Source organism: Blennius ocellaris (genome assembly GCF_963422515.1).
Source record: "Blennius ocellaris genome assembly, chromosome: 2".
Taxonomy (NCBI): Eukaryota; Metazoa; Chordata; class Actinopteri; order Blenniiformes; family Blenniidae; genus Blennius; species Blennius ocellaris.
Genome location: NC_137651.1, coordinates 19,548,996 through 19,573,911, shown reverse-complemented (window position 1 = coordinate 19,573,911; position 24,916 = coordinate 19,548,996). Strand labels below are relative to the sequence as shown.

General features: G+C 40.8%; 2 protein-coding genes across 2 annotated transcripts in view; both read right to left on the bottom strand.

The window, feature by feature from the left end:
* The window catches only part of LOC308143842 (calsyntenin-2-like), a gene marked incomplete at both ends in the record, with an annotated part of 310,321 nt that extends 304,794 nt beyond the window's left edge, over positions 1 to 5,527 (bottom strand). The window contains one exon of the mRNA XM_080514768.1: positions 5,461 to 5,527. Coding sequence (XP_080370894.1) covers positions 5,461 to 5,527 — 67 coding nt within the window. The remainder of the gene's footprint in view (positions 1 to 5,460) is intronic.
* A 16,904-nt stretch (positions 5,528 to 22,431) lies between these two features.
* LOC308140723 (lysophosphatidic acid receptor 6-like) lies at positions 22,432 to 23,316 on the bottom strand (the record flags this gene model as incomplete). The annotated part of the gene is made up of 1 exon (XM_080510622.1): positions 22,432 to 23,316. The coding sequence occupies one exon, from the start codon at positions 23,314 to 23,316 to the stop codon at positions 22,432 to 22,434; it is 885 nt and encodes a 294-aa protein (XP_080366748.1).
* Between the last annotated feature and the right edge of the window lie 1,600 nt (positions 23,317 to 24,916).

Sequence of the window (24,916 nt, the reverse complement as noted above, 5' to 3'; positions counted from 1 at the left end):
AAAATACACTGTGCTGGTAATGAGCTATCTAAATTCAGAGTTCATATTGCTTGGAATTACACAAAAGCGGGGCTCGGGGCAGTGCTGGTAGAAAAAAGGAAAAAGAAAACAAACTGTATAGCTCTTTCTGCTTGGCTGCAAGAAGATTCTCCCTGTCGAGCAGCAGCGGCGACACGCTCGGTCCAGGAAAATTGTTCGCGTGGATCTGCGAAAGCAATAACCCCTTTGTAAACGACATCGCATTCTCACTCGGTTTTCCATACTTGGCAATGTCAAAATGTTGGCCAAACTCTGTCAATCAGTGCACACACGCATACAATCGGCCACACACTTGCACACTGGGAGGAGTTTTTATCTTTGTTGTGACGCAGAGTATATGTGGTGAAAATGCCTACATTTTCACGAAACCAAACAATTACTACCAAAAATGATGGCAATCTCAACATGTAGCAAAATCTTAAGGAAACCCTGTGGTGCAAAATACAGTAAAATGTCCAAAAACCTCTTCCGAGCTGTTACATGATGCATGTTTTACTTGAACTGACAGCACGGCTTTGAGGCTCGTGCGATAGCAAGGAGGTATCTACAGTAGCTTTTGTGGCCCCATCACCAATATCTCAGCTCGGGCTTCAGTATTGTGTTGTGGCTGCTACTCTTAGTTATTCAATGTTTTGACATTTTCACAATTTGCATGGTAGTTTGGCGGCTGGATCGGAGCCTCTTAAGTGAGTTTTTGCCTTCTATTTGACACCTGGACTTTAAAAACCAGAGCACATTTATGCTGTCCTGGGAATTAAACAGTTGCACAGGATTCAGAATTATAATCTGTAGGGGCAGATCTCATGTTACACTTGAGACAAAAAACTGTTTTTCGAAGGCCGAAAACAGAGAAGTGCATCAGAAATTGAAAACGTTTTTTTTCCTATTTCCTGCCAGCTGTGACAAGACGGTTAAGGACAGCGAGGGTCAGCATTGCAACAGATGGCAGATTCACGAGACAATGGACTCCAATTTTTTTTTTTTTTGCCTGGATTTAACTGCACCGTAGACCAGCCCTGGGGAATCAATTAGAACCATGGTGTGCCTGGGTTTTCCACCTCCATTGACTTGGCAGTAATTTGTTTACTTCTCAGCCAAGCACTCGACACCCCCCCAAAAAAAATCCAATAAATCCTTCCTTATGATACAACTACCATTTAGTTCTGGTTCTACTGCACATATAAACTCATGCTGCTAATGGTCAGTACTTCTCGGTATGTAAAATTGAGAGAAGGACAAATATCAGATTTTTGGGAAGGTAATATTATAAACCTATATATGAGGAGGTGGAATGGAACAGAACGGATTTTCACTCCAGTTTTCTTGAGTTTTTATGTGGTTATGTCAACAGAGATGAGAATCAGTAGGGGAAAATTGTATCATCGTAGAAAGACATCAGTTATGCGACCTGTGTTCAGATCAAAAGTAAGGGACACATTTTTCAGCAGTAACAAAAAAGAAATGCATAAGCGTTACATGGGTGGGGGGGTCTTATTTATGAGCCACTGTCAACAAGCCACTGCTCAGAGATATCGTTTGCTGATGACTATAAAAATTGATGTTAAATCCGCTCCCTCTGGAAAAAAAAAAAGGCAACCAAAAACACTCGGCACACTTAGCTTGACAAAGCTTCCTTCCAAACCCAAGCGGACTGGGAAAATAACACGATCAGTCTGCTGCTTCATGCACAATGGTCTGCTCTGCAGCACTGGGGAAAAGAACGATGTTTGCCAACAAGCTGATGCCACTCGAACCCCGATGTATGTCCTTAACGTATTCTGCACAATTCTGCCATGAGCATTTTCGGTGAAATAAAGCCAAAAGTGAGAAAAGCTTTGAATTCATTATTGCATTAATCCAGCAAAGTGGGTTTACTGTGGAATGTGAACTCACACAGGATCGCTCTCTATTGCGCCGTATTGTGGAAAGCAAAAGAATGAACCAAAGTCACATCAATGCTGCAGCAATGCTTCCTGCAGGATTTGGTAGAATTGTAGCAGGGAGGCCCCCGCTCTGACCCTCGAGGGAAGCAGTGGTCTCCCATACAGTGGTCAGCACGTTTTCAATGTCTCCCTGACGCAACACAACTAAACCTGATGACTGTGGAATCATCAAGCTTTCACAGAACTTGCAGTCATGTGAGAGAGAATCGAAAGACACAAAGTATTCTCGGATTGAACAACACTGCTGTAGCGTGGTCATGAACATGGCGTCAGATGAAGGAACGATGTGAGATATACGTTCTGCAAAAAAAAAACTTGCAGAGCGAGCGAAAAACGACTGAATTTGTACGTATTGTTCAGTACACATTACCAAAGTCAAAACATAACCATACAGCTCCATAAACCACACGATATTGTATTGAGTCGCCAGTGTGAAACACTACAGCCGCTCGCTGTCATCTTTCTTTATGACACTAACAAGCTGTGGAGCAGCAGTGTCAAACTCACTTAAGTCCCGGGGCCACAAACAACCCCATTTTACCTCGAGGGGAGCCTGATAAGCAAAATGAAAGAAGAACAAAAGATACAATCGAACGAAGATACAAAATGAAATGTTTTCCTCCGTTTTAAAAGCAAAGAGGAAAACATTTAGATTTATTTTGAAATCTTCTTACAAAGAAAGTTGAAACTAACAAAGAAACTTACTAAGAAAACGGAGTGCAATTTTGCTTTAAGACCTTATGACTGACATTTTCTCCAAAGCATCCAGGTACATAATACTGTGATATATCACTAATATGAAGTCTCTATTTGTTCTATTCTATCTCAGGACGGTGAGAGAGGTAGTATGAAAATAAAGCAACCGTGAATGCAAATTGGTCACCTTGAATTATTTCTCTTTGTTTTAGTGCAGAAATGTTTGAGTGAATTGGGGAAAAGAACAAATTCAGCTTAATAGCTTTGTTTATTTTTTTATTTTTAAACCTGAACAACTTAAATGGTCATGAGGAACGAGCAGAATATTAGCATTAATCTGTCCAGGGTGAAAAAATGTGAACTATCACATTGTGGCTTTGATGGTGATGATACTTAATAAGGCAACTCATTTTCATTGATCTCTGGGCTCAGTGTTGTCCATTACTCTGACTAAAATGGCAAAATCTCGGTGAGTAAAGGTACAATCTATTATCTTTTTTACACTTTAAAAAGTCCTCCTGCGGGGCAGTTTGGACTTTATAAAGGTGGGCTGGTATGTTTGACAACCCTGCTCTAAAGGGGGCTACCATTTAAACACACCGGAGTTCGTGTAGAGTGCTGCACACCGAGGTTTTACCAGTAAAAATCTAGGTTTTGGCTGAAACATATTGAAATAGTCCATGACATGGATTTGGAACCTGGTTGTAGCATGAAGGTCATCAAGCATAAAACAAAAAAAAGATTCTAATATGCTGACTTGCTCTGGTAAACAGCTATAAAAGAAAGGCTAGTCCATGATGTTGCTTTAGAGACATTATCTTGAAATGTACACACTTTGGTTCAATGAAAGGAAGGAAAATATGTTTGTATAGTATGAAATATGTTGAGAAAATATTTCTTCTGTGACATAAACCACAGCTGCCAAAGTGAATACGTTGTAGTGCATTAACTCAGCATTCGATGAGTCTGGCTTCTGACTAACCGATGCCATCGCAGAACCTTGACCACAGACGGATCAGTCACTCCATTGTTGCGTTTCCAGTGCATGTGAGGCAAATCTTAACCTCTGAGCCAGGTCAGAGGCTGAGGCGGGTCTATAAGCGTGTTTCACTCACACACACACGAAGAAGAATGCAGCCCAGCAGGGAGGCTATCCCTGTGTCAGGAGGCAAAGAGGATGAACAGCTTATCACAGTCACCGTGTCTCTCTGCCGCCAGACAAAACTGACAGGTGTCACCTTGTTATTCCGCCGTGTTGAGGGAAAAAAAAAAAAAAAAACACCTCAGTCTGCAGGGAGTTGATTAGCACAAACCTGTTGCCACGTTTACCTGCTTACCTACAGCACACACTGGTCTCCCTGGAAGAGTCAGCAGATCCCGCCGCAGCGGGGAAACTGGCAGGCCTAAAATTAGCTCGGTGGTGAAGCAAAGCTGCCAGCCGTGTGGCACACATTCGTGACATCTGCATTATCGTATGTATCTGAGGCTTTTGGGGAATATGTGTCACATGGCTTTTGAATCCAAATGAGCTAATTGCAGCTGTGAGAAGGAGAGGAAAGAATGTGCTTGTTGACGAGTTTGGTGGGAGTTTTATTCACAGAAAGCATGTTATGAATAATGTCTTATTCAAATTAGCTTTTATGTCCACGGGAATTACACAAGGTCTGTAAAATGCTGCTATTAATAATAAGCCTCTATTGCACAAATACAGACAGGCACCACAGGTTTAATGACATTCTGCTCATTTTAAGTTAAACTGCACTGCAAAAATAAATCAAGTTTAACTTAGGCTACAATTTTACAAAAAGTGACTATGTGGGCTAAGCAACTTCAGTACACACACAAGCTGATAATTTCAACTGAATCATTAACTGTTTTGAAATCACAACTTCCAATTTCAAAATCATTTTCATGAAACACAGGAGAATTCCATTGATACGACAAGAAAGAATTTAAAACTAAGCATCCTGTTGTTGTTTTTCAAAGGGATTCAGGCGTTCCATGAATATTTCACATCAGTAAGATGGACAAAAATCTAAAATTTCAAGTGCAGCTCCATTTTCAGTTGAAATGCCTTTTCTAAATCAGACAAAATGAGCTAATATGTCTTATGAAAGCAAACTCTGTTCATGTTTTTGAGGACTTACTGTGTTGCTTTTATCTTGTTCTAATGTTTCTTTATTTCCAAATTATCTTAAGGCATGTATAAATAGCACTGTCTTGCATCAACAACCCCTTCTTGTGAATCCTTTGCCAGATTCAAAGTTCAGTCCTCAATTAAAGTCACACCACAGATCAGGAAAGAGCCACCAGATCCCATTATCGAACAGCAGCACAAGTCTCCAGCATCCTTCGCTCAAAAGCTTCACTACAAACGCCTCTCAGTCATTATAAAAGCATTGCCATGGGACAATAAACCTGGAAAAGGCTACGATATGGTCATAGTAAGCTCTTTTATTGAGCATCACAGAAGCACTTCAAGTCTCTACAGAACTCCTCGAGCCATGCCAGGGCAGATAAAAATCAAATACCTCCAAGAGCCATTAGAGCCATCATTATGAGTCTTCTTTTTTCTTTTTCTCACACTTATAAGTGTTCAGTCTGAACACACAGCGATTCCTCCTGAAGGACACACACACACACACAAACACGCAGCGATCATAGAAGACGGACTTCCAGATCAGATGCGCACATCTTCCGCATCCACGCAGGCTCTCCAGCCACATCCACCGAGAATAGCGCACTGACAGGCGCGCGGCGCGCTGCCCTTCACCTACCGTACCTTTGGTGTGAGCGGCGCTCAACCCCGCAGCCAGCAGTACGGTCAGCACGCCGGCTATCCTCAGCATTTTCCCTCCGAAATTCAGTCCAGGTGGTGGGAAACAAGAAGAAGAATAAAAACCACTGCGATCGCTTTCTTCCATCCCCCCCCTCCACTCCTCCTCCTACTCTCTGCCCTCCTCTTCAGCGGCTCCTCTCAAGTGTAAGCAGTGGGAACACTTCCCCGGGTGATCCGCGGGACACGCGTGGAGTCAGAAGAAGAAAAAGGAGGAGGAGGAAGAGGAGGACGGACACCGGGTATCCGCAGGGCACCGCACGCTCCCCGCACGGCACTGCGCGCGTCGCTCCCGCAGCCTGGAGTGTTTGTGCGCGCACGCGTGTGAGTAAATGTGAGGTGGTGGTGTTGGGACCGGTCGAGGCAGAAACTGAAGTGGTTTGAACTGAAATGGGACCAGAGAGAGAGTGAGTGAGTGAGAGAGTGGGGGGGGGGGGGGGGGGGGGCGCACAACGGGACCAGACCAAGCGACGTCACGGGGAGGGGGGAGAGAGAGAGAGATTCAGGATTTTTTTCCGCTCTCTCTCTCCCTTTCTTTTCCTCTCATCCTCCGCCCTCCCCTATCTCCTCCTCCCATATCTCCGGAGCATCCCAGCTCACTCCCACGCTTGAAGGGAATCATAACGTGAGGAAGAGTTAGAAATCCTTGATCAAATAATTTTGCCAAGACGTCCCTCGATAAATCCCTTCTGAGATGCGTAAAAACGACACTATTCAAAAAAATAGGACATGAAATCAAAAATTATGTTGCCCTCTTTAGAGTATGTTCGAAGTTTACGCATGTCTTGAGTTTTCAAAAATTGAGTGGGAAGATTAGCTCACAACTCCAATTTCTAACGTCTCACACCGAGCAGGGGTGTTTCTACACACCCTGAGGGCCCCTGGCCAGAGGGCAAGGCGGCTCCCTGCAAGTATTTCTTCCCAAAGGCCTTGATCTATCGGATGCTTCTCAAATTTAAAATGTGTTCAGCAGCAGCATTAGTAAGAATCTCCCCCACGGATAATAAAGAATTTCTGATTCTGATAACCTGGCAGTGTAAGGGAGGTTTCTAAATGGTTGTTGGGTTGTTGGTATAATATGCAGGCATCACTCTTCTCTGTGAGCCTCCCTTTACATATATTTGCTAAATCTTTGAGTTCCGATTTTTTTTTTCCTCTCCAGCCAGCCGAACCCTTTATTGAAATGCAACAGCTTGTAGTGAAGTCTGATTTCAAAAATACTTCACATGATAGAAATTGTAAGAATTCCAAAACAACTTGGATAATATTATAAAATAAACTTTTCAAAAATATGTATGTATGTTAAACTTCTGGAATATCTATTTAACCTTGACAAAACAAACTAATTAGCCCCAATTCTTATCACAACACAGTGTCGTCAGTTTATTTAACATCAAGGAATTTGTGACAGCTTTCAGAAAATTGTGAATGCAAATTATTTTAGATGATGCACTATATAACCCAAAGTGTTTAGAATAAACAGAACTTGTGAAAAAGAAAATACCAGTTGCAGTGTTTTGTTACTGGATGCAAATCATGTCAAACATTTCATCATTTAACGCATCATGTGGAAATTCAACATTTAATCAGCCAGAGCTGTGTGTGCACTAATCTGCACTGCCAGACCCCCCCCCCACACACACACACACACACACACACACAGCTTACCCACGCTGATATTTGGTGTCTGAAAGATTCCAGCTGCTTTTAAGCCCGAGGACTTTTACTCATCTTTCTGCAAAACAGAAGCAAATATAGATCAACATAAATATAGACAGACAAACTTTAATAGAAGTGAAAAGATGTTTACCCTCAGTGTTTATATCAGATGGGGGGGGGGGGGGGGTGGTTAAAATATGATCTCAAATAGGAAAAAAAAAAATCTAACTTTGCATCAAGAATACTCATCCAAAGAGAGTACTATTGTTTATCTCACACGCACACACGCGCGCACGCACGCACACACACCTCATTCCAGTCTTTTATCTAAGGTGTTTGTATGTGTTGGCATTTGTGCAAACTGAATGCATGCCTATTCGCCAAGGCCAGGCAGCAGGATTATAATAACTTTTTCAATTTTTCTGAGTAGCCTATCTCAAAGGAACTTTTCGGACCATCTCTGCTGGTTAAAGGATTATTCTGGGCCGCAGAGGAAAACATTGCCTCTGTTATCAAATGGGGGAGGAGGGGATGGAAGGAGTGGGGGTCATAATACAAACAGATGCGTAGATTTAAATCCCTGGCCTGTGAGTGGTGAAAGAAATTGTCTTTTCTTTTCACAGGGAAAATAACCTAAGTGGTGCAGAAATCAGGTCAAAGTTTCTCAAACCGAGGGCCTGGGATCAGGCATGGCACTAAAGTTAAAAAAAAAAAAAAAAACATTTAATATTTCATTTCTCAAAATTGTTTCTCCATAGCGTAAATCTTTTCTGATGACACATGCAAGTGATTATTTTCCTCAAGGCTCGGCAGCCCAGCCACCGATCATCTCCAAATTGTAGCCATTAATCTACAGGAAAACAACAGGATATCACAGCTGTGCACAACATTACTAATCTTAATCTGTGGAGGCGAGTCACCTGAAAGTACCACAGGGCAGGTCACTATCCCAAATTTAATTCAAGCTTTTGTATCAGTAGCCGGACTGCATCAAGGCAAAATAGATTCATTTTTTCCCATCAAGGCTATTTTCAAAATTACAACCTGCTCCAAATGGGCAATTTTGTCGAGATCCTGCCTCTGCTCTCTGGGTTTGTGATGCTTTCTCATTATTGACACACATTATGCTGACGAGGCCACCCATATCCACCACCCTGGGAATAGTGAATTGCGAGCCGTAATGCTAATGTGATAGCCCACTGTGCCCGTTCGCCTGTTAGGATTCCCGAGGAAACTTTTTTCCCCGCACCATGTACGTTAGGCAATCTAACCTGGCCGAGTGGTTTAATGTGCATTTCCATTCGTCTCTGTTAAGTATTTCACTTTTGGGAGATATTAGTGACTTGCATTACCAGCGACCATTTCCTGTGTGGGTTGCTAGATGATGATGGAAACAGTAAGAGTAAGGTGAGGATATTAGCTTGAAATGAATGTTTACGGCATTGTGTAATAAATATAGAGGGCTCCATGAGAGCTGTCTGAGTCTGAAGGAAAGCATTTTCTTTAAATAAGACCTTGAATCAAGTATAGAAAAAAGTGCACGGTGTCACATTTCTAACATAAATAAGTAATAATTATCCTAAAATAAATATTGTGATGTCACAATGTCACCCATATTGCTGCTTAACAATTATTTTGCAAAATCGGGAAATTAAAAATATCTTTTGTATTTGCGAGCATTACTAACTGCTTTTTAAACAACTTTATTAATCAATTCTAAGCAGTGTTTCGAATCACATTGATGTCAGACTTTTTGGATTGTTGTTTTAAATAACAATTTTCCCAGCTTTTAAAATATATCACTTGATGCTGGTTTAACTGCCTCATTGAATCGACGTGGCAGCGTGTACCAGCCGCAGGTTTGCCAGATCTGGCTGAGAGTTTCAAGACCAAGCAATGAAAAATTCATCCATCTCAATAGAAATCAGCCTTTGGGTTAGGGTTAGCTTTAAAATAACATGTTAAAATTATTAAATGGGTAATAAAGAGCATCCATGAATGGGTAAAACTGCACTGAATAATGTAAAAATAAAGGCAGTGCAAAGAGTGCAATCATGGGACCAAACAGCCTTGATTGTGATATCTATGCAGCACAAAACATGACAAACCAACAAACTGTAAATTAATGCAGGCATCATTTCAAAAATGTTCTTTCCCCCTTATAAATGCTATCACACAGTGCAGATATATCAGACAGACACAGTGGTCGAACATTTCAAATGCATCAACAGTCAGCTCATACAGTAAAGATAGACCAACATGGTCATCATGGTCTAACATGTTTACATGAATGAAAGTCATCTTACTTATGAGAACCAAGTATAGTCAGGAAAAGCAGGTCAGCTTCTTGATACACCATAATAATTAATAATTATTTTAATTAATTAATTTCAGGCCTATGCACTTCAGTTTAGCACTGTTGACCTCATCTCTTTTAGGGGTGATTGCAATTGACATTGTCACTGATAAAAACAAGTCAAGTAGAGCAGATGCACACATTACAAAATGAACCACAAAAGCAAATATATGTGCGCATGTGTGTGTGTGTGTATTGGTCTGACATTTCTTTTTATGTGCATGTTCGAGAGTGTCTATGTGGAAAGAGACAGCGACTAAACAACCCTATAACAGGTTTAATAACATGCAATCAGAGTACATCAGGTCAAGAAAGTTGCCATGGTGACCAAAGGGCCTGCAGTATCTCTGCCTGAGCAAAAGTGCTTTGCAAAGTCTGAAATTCAGCCCTGAATTTTCCAAATCGGCTCATAAGGCGATCAATTCATCAAGAACTGATTGACCCATTTGAAAATTCCTTAAAGTGGCATCACACAAAAAAGATTTCACCACAAAGTAAATTGGGGTGGGGGGTTACAAAGAGAGAGAAAACTGACAATGAGACTCATGTTGTTGCAATATACCACCACAATATACTGTGCATGGTTGGTTGTTTTTGTAATGAAAACATACAAGGGCATGCAGCACCAAATGATATGCTATACGCGTATTCGAATGTACTGGTGATGAAGTTGGATTATTATTACAGGTGACTTACACCAATAAAACCACCAAGTCCCAGGAGAATATTAACTGGGAGTCATGACATTCTGGAAGCCACCATTTCAGACAGACAGCGTTTTCAAAAAGCTGGGTTTTTCCGTGTCCATGGAGCATTTTCATAATTTACCACTTTTGGAGTATTTGTCCCAAAGTTCCATTTTCTGTTGAAAACATTGATGTGTAAATGGGGGCTTAACATTGCACATCCTGAAGAAAAAATTGTGTTAATCCTGAAATGCCTGCAGAAATGTGAACGCTCATGAGTTTAGTTCAATGATTAAATTTAAAATGACTGGAGAAAAGCTGAAAAATCAGATTTTCTGAATAAAGCAACTGAACTGCTTGCAGAAAAAAAAAGATAAAACCAGCATAATAGTTCAACTGAACAGTTTGACCTAATTTAAAAAGAAAGAAAAAAAGATAGAAGAAAAAACTACCAGAGATAAGTAAAGATGAGGATCAACATTGCAGAAAAGTTGGTTGAGCATTTGTTCATTTTCAAAAGAAAAAGATAAAAGTATAGTGAAAAAGAACATGTTAGGAATAAAACATTTGGTTAAGGTCAAGAGAATCGATAACATTTAAAAGAAAATGTCATTATAAATGTTCTTTGCTATTAATAAGTGTCTTATGAAGATTCGTCTTCCGTGATTTTTAAAATATTAACTATGTTAAAATGACATTAAAATTCCTGGTGTGCAATTATGCATAACTTAAAGTATTTTACTGGAAAGGTTTTACTGTGTGTGTGCCTCTATAGAAATGTCTGTGGTCCTGTGTGTCCAACTCAATTTGTTTAATGACAAAGTTTGCAACAAATCAATAAAGGCCATAAATACTCAGATCACTATACACAGAATAAAGATGGTGGTGTAACCACCATCTTCATTGGTGTGTTCAGGTACAGATCATTGGATATATTTACTTTTGTGACATGAAACATGTACTGCGTGGAGAAATGATCGCTAGATAGATGGATGACAAAGGTCGTAAATATTCTCTTCCAAAAAAAGGGTTAAGGCTAACCCTAACCCAAAAAAACCAGAACTCAATCTACTACAATAATTTTAACATAAAAACAAACTGTTCGATCAAATCACACTTAATGCTACAAAGTTAGAAACTCCTGCAAAAGAGCAAATCAACTTAAAAGTAGAACAATAACTAAAAAGCACAATCAACATGGGTCAGTAAGTAGAGATCCCAAACTCAAGATCACAGAGAGAACAGAACCTGCAAATGTAGCTGCATAAGAAAAACAAGAGTGCAAACCTATAACATACAGAAGACAACCTGATTTTTCAGGAACTACAAATGAAATGTTTATTTTTAGTCAGAAACACAAGGAAATACAAAGCCGTAAAAAAATAATTTACAGTGTATGTTACAGCATCAGAAACAACAATAATATACTCCGAGGGGTCAGCGACCCTCAATCTTCATGCTGCAGTTTCATATATTCCGGTGATGGCGAAACAGGAGAAAGTATAAAACAACGAAACACATCACAGCTTAATTGGATGATGAATGTCAGGGGGGAAAAGAAAAAAAAAAAGGATGATGAATGTCAGAATTTGAACTTGATGTTTGAGAGTTCAACACACTCGGAACGAGAAAAGAGAGCAGAAGCAGAAAATCACAAACAAACAACCAACCAGATGGTTTCAGTATCTGCAGATCTTAAAGTTGCTGCTCTAAAGTCATAAATACATTCAACAACATAACAGGGAAGAAAAAAAAAAAAAACAGCCAATAGGTGAAAAAAAAAGAAATACAGCACGGGAAAACAAAATGTAATCTGATGAATACAAGATATTTAACATGCATATCAAAGCTACAATTTCAAGAGAAAACAGAAAAAAGTAGACACCTGATCGGGTCATTAGTATACTGGATTTTTAAATATCTGACCTTAGATATGAGTTTGTCATTTACTTTCAATCTGGATTTTGATTTGGTTCTTCACTCCCTTTAAATGTCGAGCCACGCTGTGCAGCAACTGGTTTCCTGGCATTTGTCTTGATGAGCTTTGCACATCCAGCTGTTCAAAATGTTTTTAACAGGACTGCTCCGACTCTGGGTATGTTCTTTTTTGTTCCCAGCAAACTGTAAATCACAAGAAAAACTGAAATAATACAATATACAGGAGCAAAAAATGCCATGCACAACCACCTTCAAGCTGTCAAGAATAGAATAAAATAGAATAGAGTAGCTTATTCAAGAGGGACATTCTATGGAGCATTGCTTCACACAGAGTACAACACAGAATTAATACGAGAGAGATAAAATATCAATAAGACAGAATCACATTTTGAAAAAGGTATTACATAAAAGTAAATTAAACTGGGGGGGGGGGTCTTCACATTGATGAAATATTTTAACAACGAGAAAATATAGAGGAAAAAGGATGATGTGGCAGAAGTTAAAGCTCTAAAGTTAGGGACAACTGTAGAGGTCAACACGCAACATCATACAACCTGATTGGGGGAAAGAGACTCTGGATCTTACACTTTATTCTTCAGGAAAAAACAGAATAGTGGAAAGTCTGAAATGTAATGACGATCCAAAGTCCATGTCAGGCATTAAGGCATAGTTTTTGATTGGTTTATTCAATCACAGCAAGAAGGAGTTTGGGGCACAGTTGTCAGTCTAACAAGCAGAAGTTCAAGAAGATAATCTAAAATGAGTAACAAAGTGGCAACTGGCAAAACAGAGAATGGCACATCTAAATAAGGTGGGATTGAGGAGTGAGGAGGGAGAGCTGATAAGACTCGAGGATAGACAGGATGAAGGGGCACTGAAGAGGACCAGGAGGTGGACGTGGACAGGCATAGAAACAACATGAAAATAAATACAGGCAACATCGAAAGTGTGACCCATGAAGCAAGAAACCATTGGGGAACCATACAGAAAACTCCAGCCATCAAACAAAACAGAATATGAAGCTGTGACTGAGATACTACCTCCAACAACAACAAAAGAAAAACAAATACCAGCAGGACAGAACCAGGAACACAGTACAACACATAACTAAAACCATTATTCAGCTTCACTGACACAAAAATCCTCTTCCTAAAGAGATCAAATGTTACCAAACACAAAATATAGGACAAGAAATAAGATGACTGATGATGTGGGAACCTCTTACTGTGCTCTCATGCTTTTTTGTTTTCTCTCAACAACAATGGAGGGATAACAGCATAAAATAGGACTGAGAATGACAACACAAATTTCAAGTAGAGAAACACAACCACATTTTTTTTTTTTTTTTAAATAACTTATGACTAAATGAAATATTGTATGTTGCACTTTATGCTATAAATTTAGAAGGACTGGCTCGGGATGCTCATATCTACAAGTTGGAAGTACCATTCATTCAATATATAAAATAAGAATTCAAAATTATCGGAATTCCAGGTTGCAAAATATCAGAGTAGAGAGAGGTGAATATGTTTGCCATCCACTTCACCGGAAGTTGAACTTGATAGTCATAATGGAGGAGGGGGAAAAAAAGCAACTGAGAACAACATCCAACCAGATTTGCTCTGGTTGGATGAAAATCTTTGATCCTGGGTGTCAAATATAAAGCCCGTGGGCAAAAACCGGCCTGCAAGAGGATCCAATGCGGCTAAACCACCAAGGAAATTGTAAAAAAAAATATATTTTTCCCAAACCAAAACGTGCATAAATACAACAGCTCTTTCTTCATTTCATTGTAGTTTGCACCAGAAGGCACAATTAAAATTGGCTTTATATTGAGATTTTAAGGTTTTGTGAAAATATAGACATTTCCATCACATGTGCTCTTCCCCATAACAAAGAAAAACTTTTAAAAGTTTAAATTTAAAGGTTTTCATGGCATTATTTCGGCAGACTGGCCTTCTCAAAATGAAATGGGTCTGTATGTGGCCACCTGAACGAAAATGTGTTTGACGAACCCGCCTTAGGCGTTGATTCAAACTCAGAGATACCTGCAGGGTCTATAGATAACCCATATGCTTGCAGTGTATAGTCTGGTGACACCCCCTCAGATATTACTCTATTCATGGTGAAGTAGAAGTATACAAACATACTTGCAACTCTTCAGTCTGGCTTTTCATTTATATTCATTTTAAGCGTATTAATTTGACTTCAACTTAAAAAAAGATCTATTTATTTGATGCAATATCACATTAATTTTCCTCTTCACACTAACTTAATTTGTATATTTTATATTTGTGTCTAAATTATTAAACAATTCTAGTGTTGAATATTAGTTTTCATATGATCACTGCATTCTATATTAATGAAATGTAATATTGTTCATAAATGACCATGCTTTATAGTTTTAAAAATGTGTCTTGTTTAATGGCCTTTTTATGGTATTTCAATCCACTTTCCACTGTTTTATATTAAAAAAAGAAAATAACTCCTTTGAAAATGCCTTTTTTCTTCATTGTTTGTTTCTTTGTTTTGTCTTGTCACTGTACCGACAATCCTTTGAAGCTCCTTGAATTATTCCAGCCTGCATGAAGCATGCAGGGTATATAGTAAATCAAGGAGAGAACAAAATTTTAAACATCCATGTGCCCGCACACCTTTAAAAACATTAAAAACTTCTAGATGTGGAGTGAAATTGCAGAACAGACTTAGAGTGTTCACCCACGAAGCAGTTTAACAAGCAGTACAAACAAATGCTCTTCCCCAGGTACAGGGATGAAGAAGGCTAGAATATGCTGCAGGTATTTTTATTTTTTCATTGCAACATTCTGTTTATTTACTTGTTGGTTGATTGCGTTGCTGTTATTTAGGTTTATGAGTAAGCGATTGCTTGAAAAAGAAAATAACAGAACTGGCTGGAGAAGGGGGGGGCAGGATTTAACAAGCTCATGCTTCTTCCTACTCCGTCTAGAGCATTTTAATTTCATTTCCATTGTTTTCATTGTTTTTATTATTTTTGAAATCAAATAAAACAAAGGACAAGCTTCTAACGCACAGAGGACACGAGAAACACCATCACCAGAGACTTGACAGACCTGTGCATACTTTGGAGAATTCCAAGTTTACAAAGTGATAACACTTTTGGATTCATCTTGAGGATTAACAAACTAACACCTCAAAAGAAAACGGTCAGCATTCACAACAACCTGCACCCTTTAAAACCCAAGTTCTCTCGAAAACACTGTTAATTCTAAATCCATCATACCGCAACAGAGTTAAAAGCTATTACTTTTGTTTCGTATCGATTTTTCTTAAGCCTTGGAGTGGAGAGCCGTTCCGGACTCATTCCACATCCAGTTATGATGCACTGCTGCAGAGCGGCTAATGAGTCGCCCTTACTGCAACCGGGTGACATTCAGCATCCAGGAGCCTACAGAGGCTTTTCTCACTAAGTAGACTCAGTCAGCAATAGGCTGGCATTGGTTATATTTTAGGCGCTGGGCAAAGATTTATGAGTTACAGATAATGCAACGGTGTCATTGATCCCAGAATACTATTAAAGTGACAATGCTGGGAGCGGTTATGAATTATCAAGCTTGTTCTGAGGCACGCCGTCGCCTATAAAGTGTTTTTCCAATAAATCTACCAAAGTCCATGTTATTATCACTGCTGTACACATGTGTTATGTAGTGTACAAAGAAGGTATATTTTCTACATTCACTGTCCAGCTGCTTTTGAATGGGCACACGCAGTTGGAGATCCCTCTGTGCACAGCCAGTGTGACAGATAGAAAAGTACACTCGTGCATCTCAATTTAATCATTTACCGAACACATGGAGAGAAGGGAAGCGCCATCTTCCTTATTGCTGAAATTAATGGTCCATTGTGCAGTTACTTGGAATATAATCAAAGAGAGAAGTGAAATTCCTATAGGTGTAGTTTAAAAGAAAAAAAAAATCCTCTAGTCTGAATGTTTGGATGTTATTACCAATGTGAGAATTGTTGAAATAACATGCTTAACAGCCCAAGGAATGACACTTCAGATTGCGGAAAAAGGTCCAAACCAGACGGGTCCCCGTCATTTCCTGGAGACGAGCGAGTTCCTCACACTCCCCCATCTTCCGTCTTCCTACCGATCCCGGCTCAGTTATCTCTCCCTCTACCCACAGGTCAGTTTGTCTGAGGAGATCACATGTCTGCATATCTATTTGTCTCATATCTCCTCTCATAACCGCCTTTGTTTCTCCACATGCCCCTTGTTCTCATCCTAATCGCCGGGATTTGTTTCGGATCACTCGATCCACCCTTCTCCACCCTCGCTCTCCTGCTAGCTGGCGTGACAGAGTGCAGCAAACCTCACATGCTCTCTGACAGCTGGCTCAGGCTGGAGGACGAGGAGGATGAGGGGGAGGAAAGGTGAGGGGACATAAGAGGAAAATGCTTGGAGAGATAAAGTGTTATTCCTCCGGCGCTTCCTCGCGGCTCTTTCTGTGGAAAGTGTCAGCCGTGCAGCTTTGATGGCGTGTGGCTCTGCAGCCGGCTGAAGCTGTGGGGATATGCCTTCTGGTCCCGTTTTGCCTCGCCTCGTTGGCTGGGAGCGGGCTACAAGCCCTGTGTGGTTTTCAATCCCATCACTGCAGAGTACAATAGTCAATATCATCCATCTTAAACTTTCAAGTTGAATAAGGTTTTGTGTGTTTTCACAATGAAACCGGAGCTGGGTGTTAACATGGCTGCAGTCTCATGACCAAGAAAATCACAGTACAACAGTATGACTTTATACTTCTCAATGTGCTTTAATGCAACAGCTACTACTGACGCTGGTTGAATGCAAAAACAAAGCATGATTTACTTATTCAATCAATTGTGTAATCTCACACAGATTCATTTTGAATGATGCAAGATAAATGAGCAACTAAATAAATGGCAGCCATTCATGGATTCCAAACATAGCCACACAGAAACACAAACACAGGTTCAATGTACAGCAAAGTACAAATACATTCTACGTGGAGCCAAATATTTAAAATTATATTATACCAAGGTTTTTCTTTGTATACCATTTCCTTTTTTGAAGTTTTTCTGCATATTTCTTATTTTTTCTGTACTCATTGTGTGCTACTTTGACTCAGATACATTCATATTCTATGTGCAGAGACAGAAAATAACAGTTGCCATTAGTGATATGTTGGCGATCCAAGAGTAGCTGTTGTGTCATTAACATCAGAAACAGCAGTGAGGTGCAGTGATACACCTTTGAAGTGTGCCAGTGCTGCTATGCAGACTATCAACACTCAAAGTCTCTCGTCCAATCAGATTATTATGGCAGAACAGTAACATCACCATCACTATGTAAACTCAAACAATAATTCAAACTGTGTGTACTTTACTTGGATTTTTCATTACATTTTTATCGGACTGCTGTACAGACCATTTACATTTCAAATGTCCATTTTTGCCGCAGTCGTTATCACTTTCGCCTGACATGCAGAGTGGGAACTTTTGGGGGGCCTTTTTTTGTATGGAGTTGGCATCTTCGTCCTGTGACTGCTTGAGTTTTTGTCCAGGTACTTTTCTCCTACAGTGCATTTGAAGTTCAATTTTCTCCACCCATAGTCTGCTGAGATCATCTTCCTTGGCTGGATAAAGCAGTATAGGAGAAGGATGTATGTAGTTTCTATAATACAGTAGTTATAAAGATATGACTCACTGCTGAAGAATGACCTTGTAAATAATATATATAAAAAAAACAACAAAGACTTACTGACTCATATACTATTCCTGATATGTCCACTAGGGGGATTGCAGTTTTAGATTCTAATGGATAGACTGACCTTAAACCTGCAGTGTCTGCTAAATTATTTGCATTGAACAATCAGGGGACACATTAGCCGACACTGTATTGTGTCTACGACCACCATTGCATGCTTAAATTCTTAGTGAAATGCAACAATCAACAGCAACAATGTCCATCCGAGTCTTAAACAATTCTGTACATTTTGCAGAATCTGAGCATTTAGCTTAATAACAAATGTGGTGCGGTGCAGTATGTAGAAAATGCTGTTTATCTCCTCCACAAAGAAGAAAATTAATCTCAACCTAAACATTTTCTGTCAGAGCTGCAGTGAATGTGGATTTCTCCTTCAGTCCTCCCAGTCCCAAGTCACCCACTGACAATGAATTTTTAGTCGATTTGTGCTGAGCCACCTCCACCTGCTCATTCCTGTCCTCTGCAGGCCTTCAGATGCTGGATGACTGTTGCCTCTCTCCTCTTTGGTGTCTCCTGTGTCCATTCAGTAGCTGAGCATTTGCTTTTCTGTGTCCCTCCCTCCTCTCTTCACTCTGTTCTTGGCTCTCTGTGCTGCCCAACTCTCAACAGCCACCAAAGCTGCGGCTGCTGGTTTTTGAAAAGCTGTCCTCCTCTGGTCCAAAGCAGACTTGGCTGCTGCACAACAGGCTTGCATGTGGGTCATGGCAGTTCTGCTTGCAGGCCTCAATGTACCTGCTTCAGGTATTTTTTCACAACACACTTGTGCAAATATTCATGTCTGCATGCAGTTGTTTGTAGATACGCGTGCGTGCATGTGTTTTCACAGGGGAAACAGACAGAGGAAGTGAAAGTGCAAGTCTTTTTTTCCCCCTGTCCTTTTTACCTTGGGGGTAGGAGGTCAGCTGATTGTGACCACACTGAGCAGATGCATTTATATCCTGGTGAGACTACCATCCAGACCTGTTGTATCAGTGACTCACAGATGGAGAGCTCTGAACAAGCATGAGCTTGACCGACCACACACACACACACACACACACACACACACACACACACACACACACACACACACACACACACACACACACACACACACACACACACACACACACACACACACACACACACACACACACACACACACACACACACACACACACACACACACACACACACACACACACACACACACACACACGTTATCCAAGAGACATACAAATCAATCAAATGCCACATTGGAGAGTAACAAATGTGCAGTTTTCTTCTCAGCCTTGCATTTTTCCCTAACCCCAACATGCTGTACTTCCAAATGTACTTTCACACATATGGTTTACTGGCGAGTTTAATTTTAGTTCAAGGCCTCAAATGAAGCTGAACAAACAAGTGGCTGCACTACACCTGTTTCTTTAAAGGCTAAAAAATATCAACGTGGAGGTGAGGCTCCAAGAATGAAGAAGGTGTTTTCTGTTCAGCCTTTCGGCATTCAAGTTCTCCCAGTGCAGGGTGGAGTAAAGGTCACATTAAACATATATGGGGCTGCCTGAGAGAGGAAAACTGCCTCTTCGTTGGTTTCCAATTTAAGAAGGGTCATGACAAAGCAATGTCTTGCCTGCAGCAGCCTGATGAACTCTTGACCTGACTTCATTTACAAGAAACATTTTCCATACATTAAAAAAGTGCATCTTTTTTTTTAGTATGTGTTCCAGTTGATAGACATCAAAAGTGAAACGTGCAACCATATTAGACAGCTGCTGGGAGAATGTAAGCAGATGAAATGCACAGGATGCGTGCGTAGTTTGATTTGGCTGCAACAGTGGCTGAGTAAACAAGGAAAGAATCAGCATCAGTCCAGTTATGTAATGCTGTTTACAGATGACCAAGGAGTGAATATACCTGATGTAGAATGTCTTAATCATCTACAGCAAAATCCTCTGCATGTACTCCAAGACCTTACATCTGTTTTTGTTTCAAACTTAGATCCCTGTTTTTGGCAGAATTTGCCACAGGCGCGCAGAGATGCCCATCCATTTGGCAAAGCTTGTAGGACTTGAGTGCTGCTGGCACCCGAACTGAGACGCTGACAAAAAGCACAACAGCCTCAGCTGCAATACAGGATTTATAACTAAAAGAGATGCACAAGAACAGTGCCAAAGAACATTAAAAGCAATCAAAAGAGAAGCTAACAAGGATAAAGAGGGATTATGTCTTATCCTCAAACTGTAAGTTTCACCGGGAGTGATTTTGATGCCACTTTCTGCTGCAAAGAAGCACAGGAGATAAGGAAATGCAGGTCCAGTGTGTCACAGAAGCCAGAAGACATTCAGAAAGGGTTTAAATGCCTTTATGATTCCCATGGTGTGGAAGTCACAGGGATCACGAATCGCATGGATGTGGCATTTACTTTTTTGTGACCAAATAGTGTAAAATCCTCTTGCCGTATGCACGGCCAAAGTCTCAACCACCAAAAAAACGTACCAAAATCAATAGATTAAATCAGCAAGCCGAGTTGAAAAAGTTAAGAAAATGTCAGCTACAACATTCACTTTTTTTTTTTTTTTTTTAATGTAATGTTCTGTATATGTAGTATTATATTCTGAAAACCCACTTAGAAATAAATTCCTAAAGCTTCCGTTTTCAACATTTGGATAGAACTAGGTCTGGTAATCTTACACTGATTGTCATAACTTACATAACTTTGAATGCAAGTATTTAGAGCTATTGTCTTTTGAAATATTTTTTAACTGCATGTTTTTAGTTTTATTTTAGACCGTTTTCTTCAGATTACTGATGTCTGGAGCAATACAACACATGTGGCTACCTCTGATACTAAATGTCTATTAGAAGCTAGAACCATTGACGAAACATACAATATGTAATACGAAAACATTAGCTCAAATGTTTTTTTTATTTCATTTAGTATTGGAAATACAGGGTAGATTAGATACAAATGTTCATATAACCTGTGGAAATAATGTATTCATTTTTGGAAACTGGAGACTGTGAGCTGTGAATGTAGCATGCTCGTGACCTACTGCTCTAGTTAAGTTATGGGGCATGAACCTTCTGTTTAGCAGGAACCACTTCCCTTTCCACCTGTCACAGCACATTTAAAGGTGGTAGAATTGTGTCACATAGTCATACTGAGACCATGTCTCAGTATGACTATCAGCCACATGTGCAATTATTCAGCTCTGAAGCATCCATCTTACTCAGTCCCATACTGGATGCTTTAATATCCAAATTAAAATGTTCATGCAAACATAAATAAATACCACTGAACAAGACCATGTAATAATGGTAGATCACATTCATTAAGCATTTGGAATAATGCCTGTCGGGGTGTTTTTCCTTTGAATTTAACTTAAAACCATCTCTTGTTTCACTCTCGTTTCCAAAAACTAAGCATTTGTACAAAACTGGTACGGGCAATTCTAGCTTAATTATTCCTCAGTTTGATTTCTATTCTGCTACATTTTCAAGTGTGAACAGATTTCTTTCTGGTCTTCCATCTGACATCTCAAACAAGTTCTAATCTTCAGCTTGGACTTTTTACAAGCTTTGTTTTTTTAGATACTCGTGGTATTTTGTGCAAATGAAAAAAAACAAAAAACATACATAGACACAGACAGATGTGTTTTTAGTTCATGGGTCACATCCGGACACGTAAAGTTGTGATGTAATAACCTATAAATTAAAAAAGGCAAGCTTTTCTTTGTTGTGGCACTGAAGGTACATGATGCTCAAATGTCTATTGTCGGAAAGGGATTCATTTCATGCATTTCAAACAACGTGACTGTTAAGATTAATTTCGTGAATGCATTAAGATTTACAATAGAGCACCAGTAACTTATGTATGTCAAGAATAACAACTTTGTGAAAACATCCTCAACCTCTTCTGTCTTGGAGGAAATATTGAATCAATCTGCTGCTGCGTTCACCAAAACTCATCTTGCACAATGCTCTCAACCTGTGCAGTTTCTGCCCACTTTGCAGAATGAAAACGGCACGAATTTCACAGTCATCTCTGCGTGTCTATTGAATAGTCTGGATAAGTGCTGTGACATTGCCTCGGCTGGTTTCACATGGTCACATTTCATGAGCCGACTTCCCACCTCTTATTCGTTCTTTTGTTTTTGCACCAATAACAGAAGCTCGCACAGCTTACGTCTGCACACTGAACTCAGAGCTTTTCTTTCCACTATGTGAAATATGGCATGACTCATAAATGTGACTTAAAGTAAGATTAATGAGGGATTTTGGTCTTTTGTTTCAATTTGGCTGAACACTAAACACTGTTGATTGTTTACCTGTCGCACCATTGTGTGGCGTCATATCTGTATTTCAAGACAGCCTGGGGAATGACTTCAGTTCTCACCTACACCCAGAATAAAAAAAAGTGTAATTTTGATTTTTGTTTAGCATATTCAAGTTTTCTTTTTACCTGAATGTTATCTCACAACAAATGGAAACATTCTATTTAAATGGTCCCTCTGTCTATTCATTCCCAACCACTACTCTCTCGCAACAGACAAGTCCACATCCTCTTTTTTCTTCCAGAAGGCATCAAAAGAAAAGTAATACAGCAGCGGATCCAGACAGCAGTTCACACTCGCCAGGCAATTCAGGGCAGGCCTCAGTTTGTTGAAAATAACAGCCAATGACACGGGCAAGAAGAAGATGGTGAACATAGTCAGGTTCATGGCGAAGATGAGCAGAACATTCACTTTGTTGTTTACTCTCGCGGCGGCATCGTTCACATGTTTGTGGAGAGTCCAGGACACCAGGGCCGTGGAAACGATGTTGACCGCCAGCATGACGAACAGCAACACCAGCTGGAGGTACGCCACCGCCGAAGTGTGCAACTTCTCGTCCACCTCCGCGGGGTAAAACTCAAAACAGGCAGGTGCGGTGTAGTTCTTCAAAAGTCTGGACAAGTTCACGCTTTCCGGGACGTTCACCGCCAGCAGAATGAGCCAGACGGTTGTAGCGGCCCGGCAGGCTTTGGACGGGGTCCGGAGAAGCCGTGACTTGAGGGGGTAAACCACAGCCAGCAGTCGGTCCACGCTGATGAAGGTGATGAAGATGGAGCTGGAGCGGATGTTGTTTCGAAACAGCATCGTGACCCAGATGCACGCCATGCTGCCCGCAGGCCAGCTGCCCGTGGCATAAAAGTAGACCCTCATGGGCAACGAAATGATGAGGAACAGGTCCGAGATTACCAAGTGGATCATGAACACAACGCCGGGCGATTTGAGGCTGTGGCGGCGCAGTAAAATCCACAGCGATGCGGCGTTGAGCGGGAGGCCGACGATGACGACAGTCCCAAACACAATGGAATATGCCGGCTCCCTCATGTCTCGTCCCAGTGCCAATTCTCTCGCACTGTGGTTGTGCATGTTTTCCTTCTGGGTGACATGCGGAAGTGCGAGTAAAGTCAATGTAACTGCAATAGAAACCACAAACAGCCCTCCCCTTCGCCCGGTACATTCGTGTGTACATGGGCTGTTTCTGTACACTGCAGGCATAACGCTGAAACAGGAAACAACTCTGGTGTGACTGGAAGACTTTGAACATGTAGAGTGAAACTGAGACTGTGTACGAGTTTGAAACCATTGTTTCAAAAAAAACTAACTCTAGTTATCTCTAGAATAACATTTGTTCTTAGATTTGGGAGATAAAAACATGACAATGAAATTCAGAACAGAGGAGTTACTTTTTAAATACATTTTAGAGTATTGTTAAAAATAACACTTGGTACTGACAGCCCAAAGAACACATCATACAACCTCAAATCACAATAACCAATAATAGGCCCCACTGGTGAAGTGGTTTGTAGTCACAGCAAGAAAGTCCTGGTCTCATGTAAGGGTCATGGCCTGTCTTTGTGCAGATCGTTCTGACTGTGTGTGGTTTTTCTCTGAGTAACCTGGTTTCTTTCTACAGTCTGAGGACACTTGTAATGTGTGTGTGTGTGGGTGTATGTGTATGTGTGTGTGTGTGTGTCCATTTACACAGTGTTTAAGTGAAAATGGAAAACTTTCATTCCATTTTGGGTGTCCATTCATATGGAGTTGGCAGCCACTGAAAATGCAACTCTTTGAAAACTGCTCCCAAGGTGGAACCTTTCAAAACACTCCAACTCAGTCTGTGTCAACGGGGAAAAAGAAAAATGCAATTTTTTCAAAAATGCTCCGGCTCTGTGAAGGTCGTGGAAACGCTAATACTGTGAAACACGGCCGGAGTAAATGATTCTTCTGCACATGATGCACATAATGATTCTTCTGCACTTGATTGGAGCAAGATGGTGCCATCCTAGCGGCAGCCTGTTACAGCAGCTCCTGGTCCTTCTGTCGTTTTTTTGCATTTTTATTGCGTTTGTTAGTTGTTTTTTATTGTTATTTTTGCACTGTCCTGCGCATCTTCGCAAAGCACAACGGCAAGATGCTTTTCCAACAGATTGGACACTTTTTCTTCATTTTAATTGCACTTGGGTTTCTTCGGATCACTGGGAGTCATGCCTGCAACACCGCCGGCATTGTTTACACTCGCGACCAGCTGATGGCCCTCAGGCACCCGACCCCCTTGGCTGAAGAGAGACCCGCCGTACCGGAGGAGCTAAAGAGGAGACGGCGAGGTTGCAGAGCGGGGCTTAAACGGAGGATGAAAAAGAGACTGTTTAAGCCCCACATCCCCGCAGTCATCACGGGAAACGTACGCTCTCTGGCAAATAAAGTGGACGAACTGGAAGCGCTCGTCAGGACGCAGAGGGAGTACAGAGAGTCCAGTATTATGTGCTTCACGGAGACGTGGCTGCATGAGCAGATACCGGACTCTAACGTCACCATTCCCGGCTTCCAGACGGTCCGAGCGGACAGAGACACCACAGCGACCGGTAAGAAGAAAGGAGGGGGACTCGCCGTGCTCGTAAACAACAGGTGGTGTCACCCTGTGCACGTCACCGTTAAAGAGCGAGTCTGCAGCCGGGACATCGAGCTC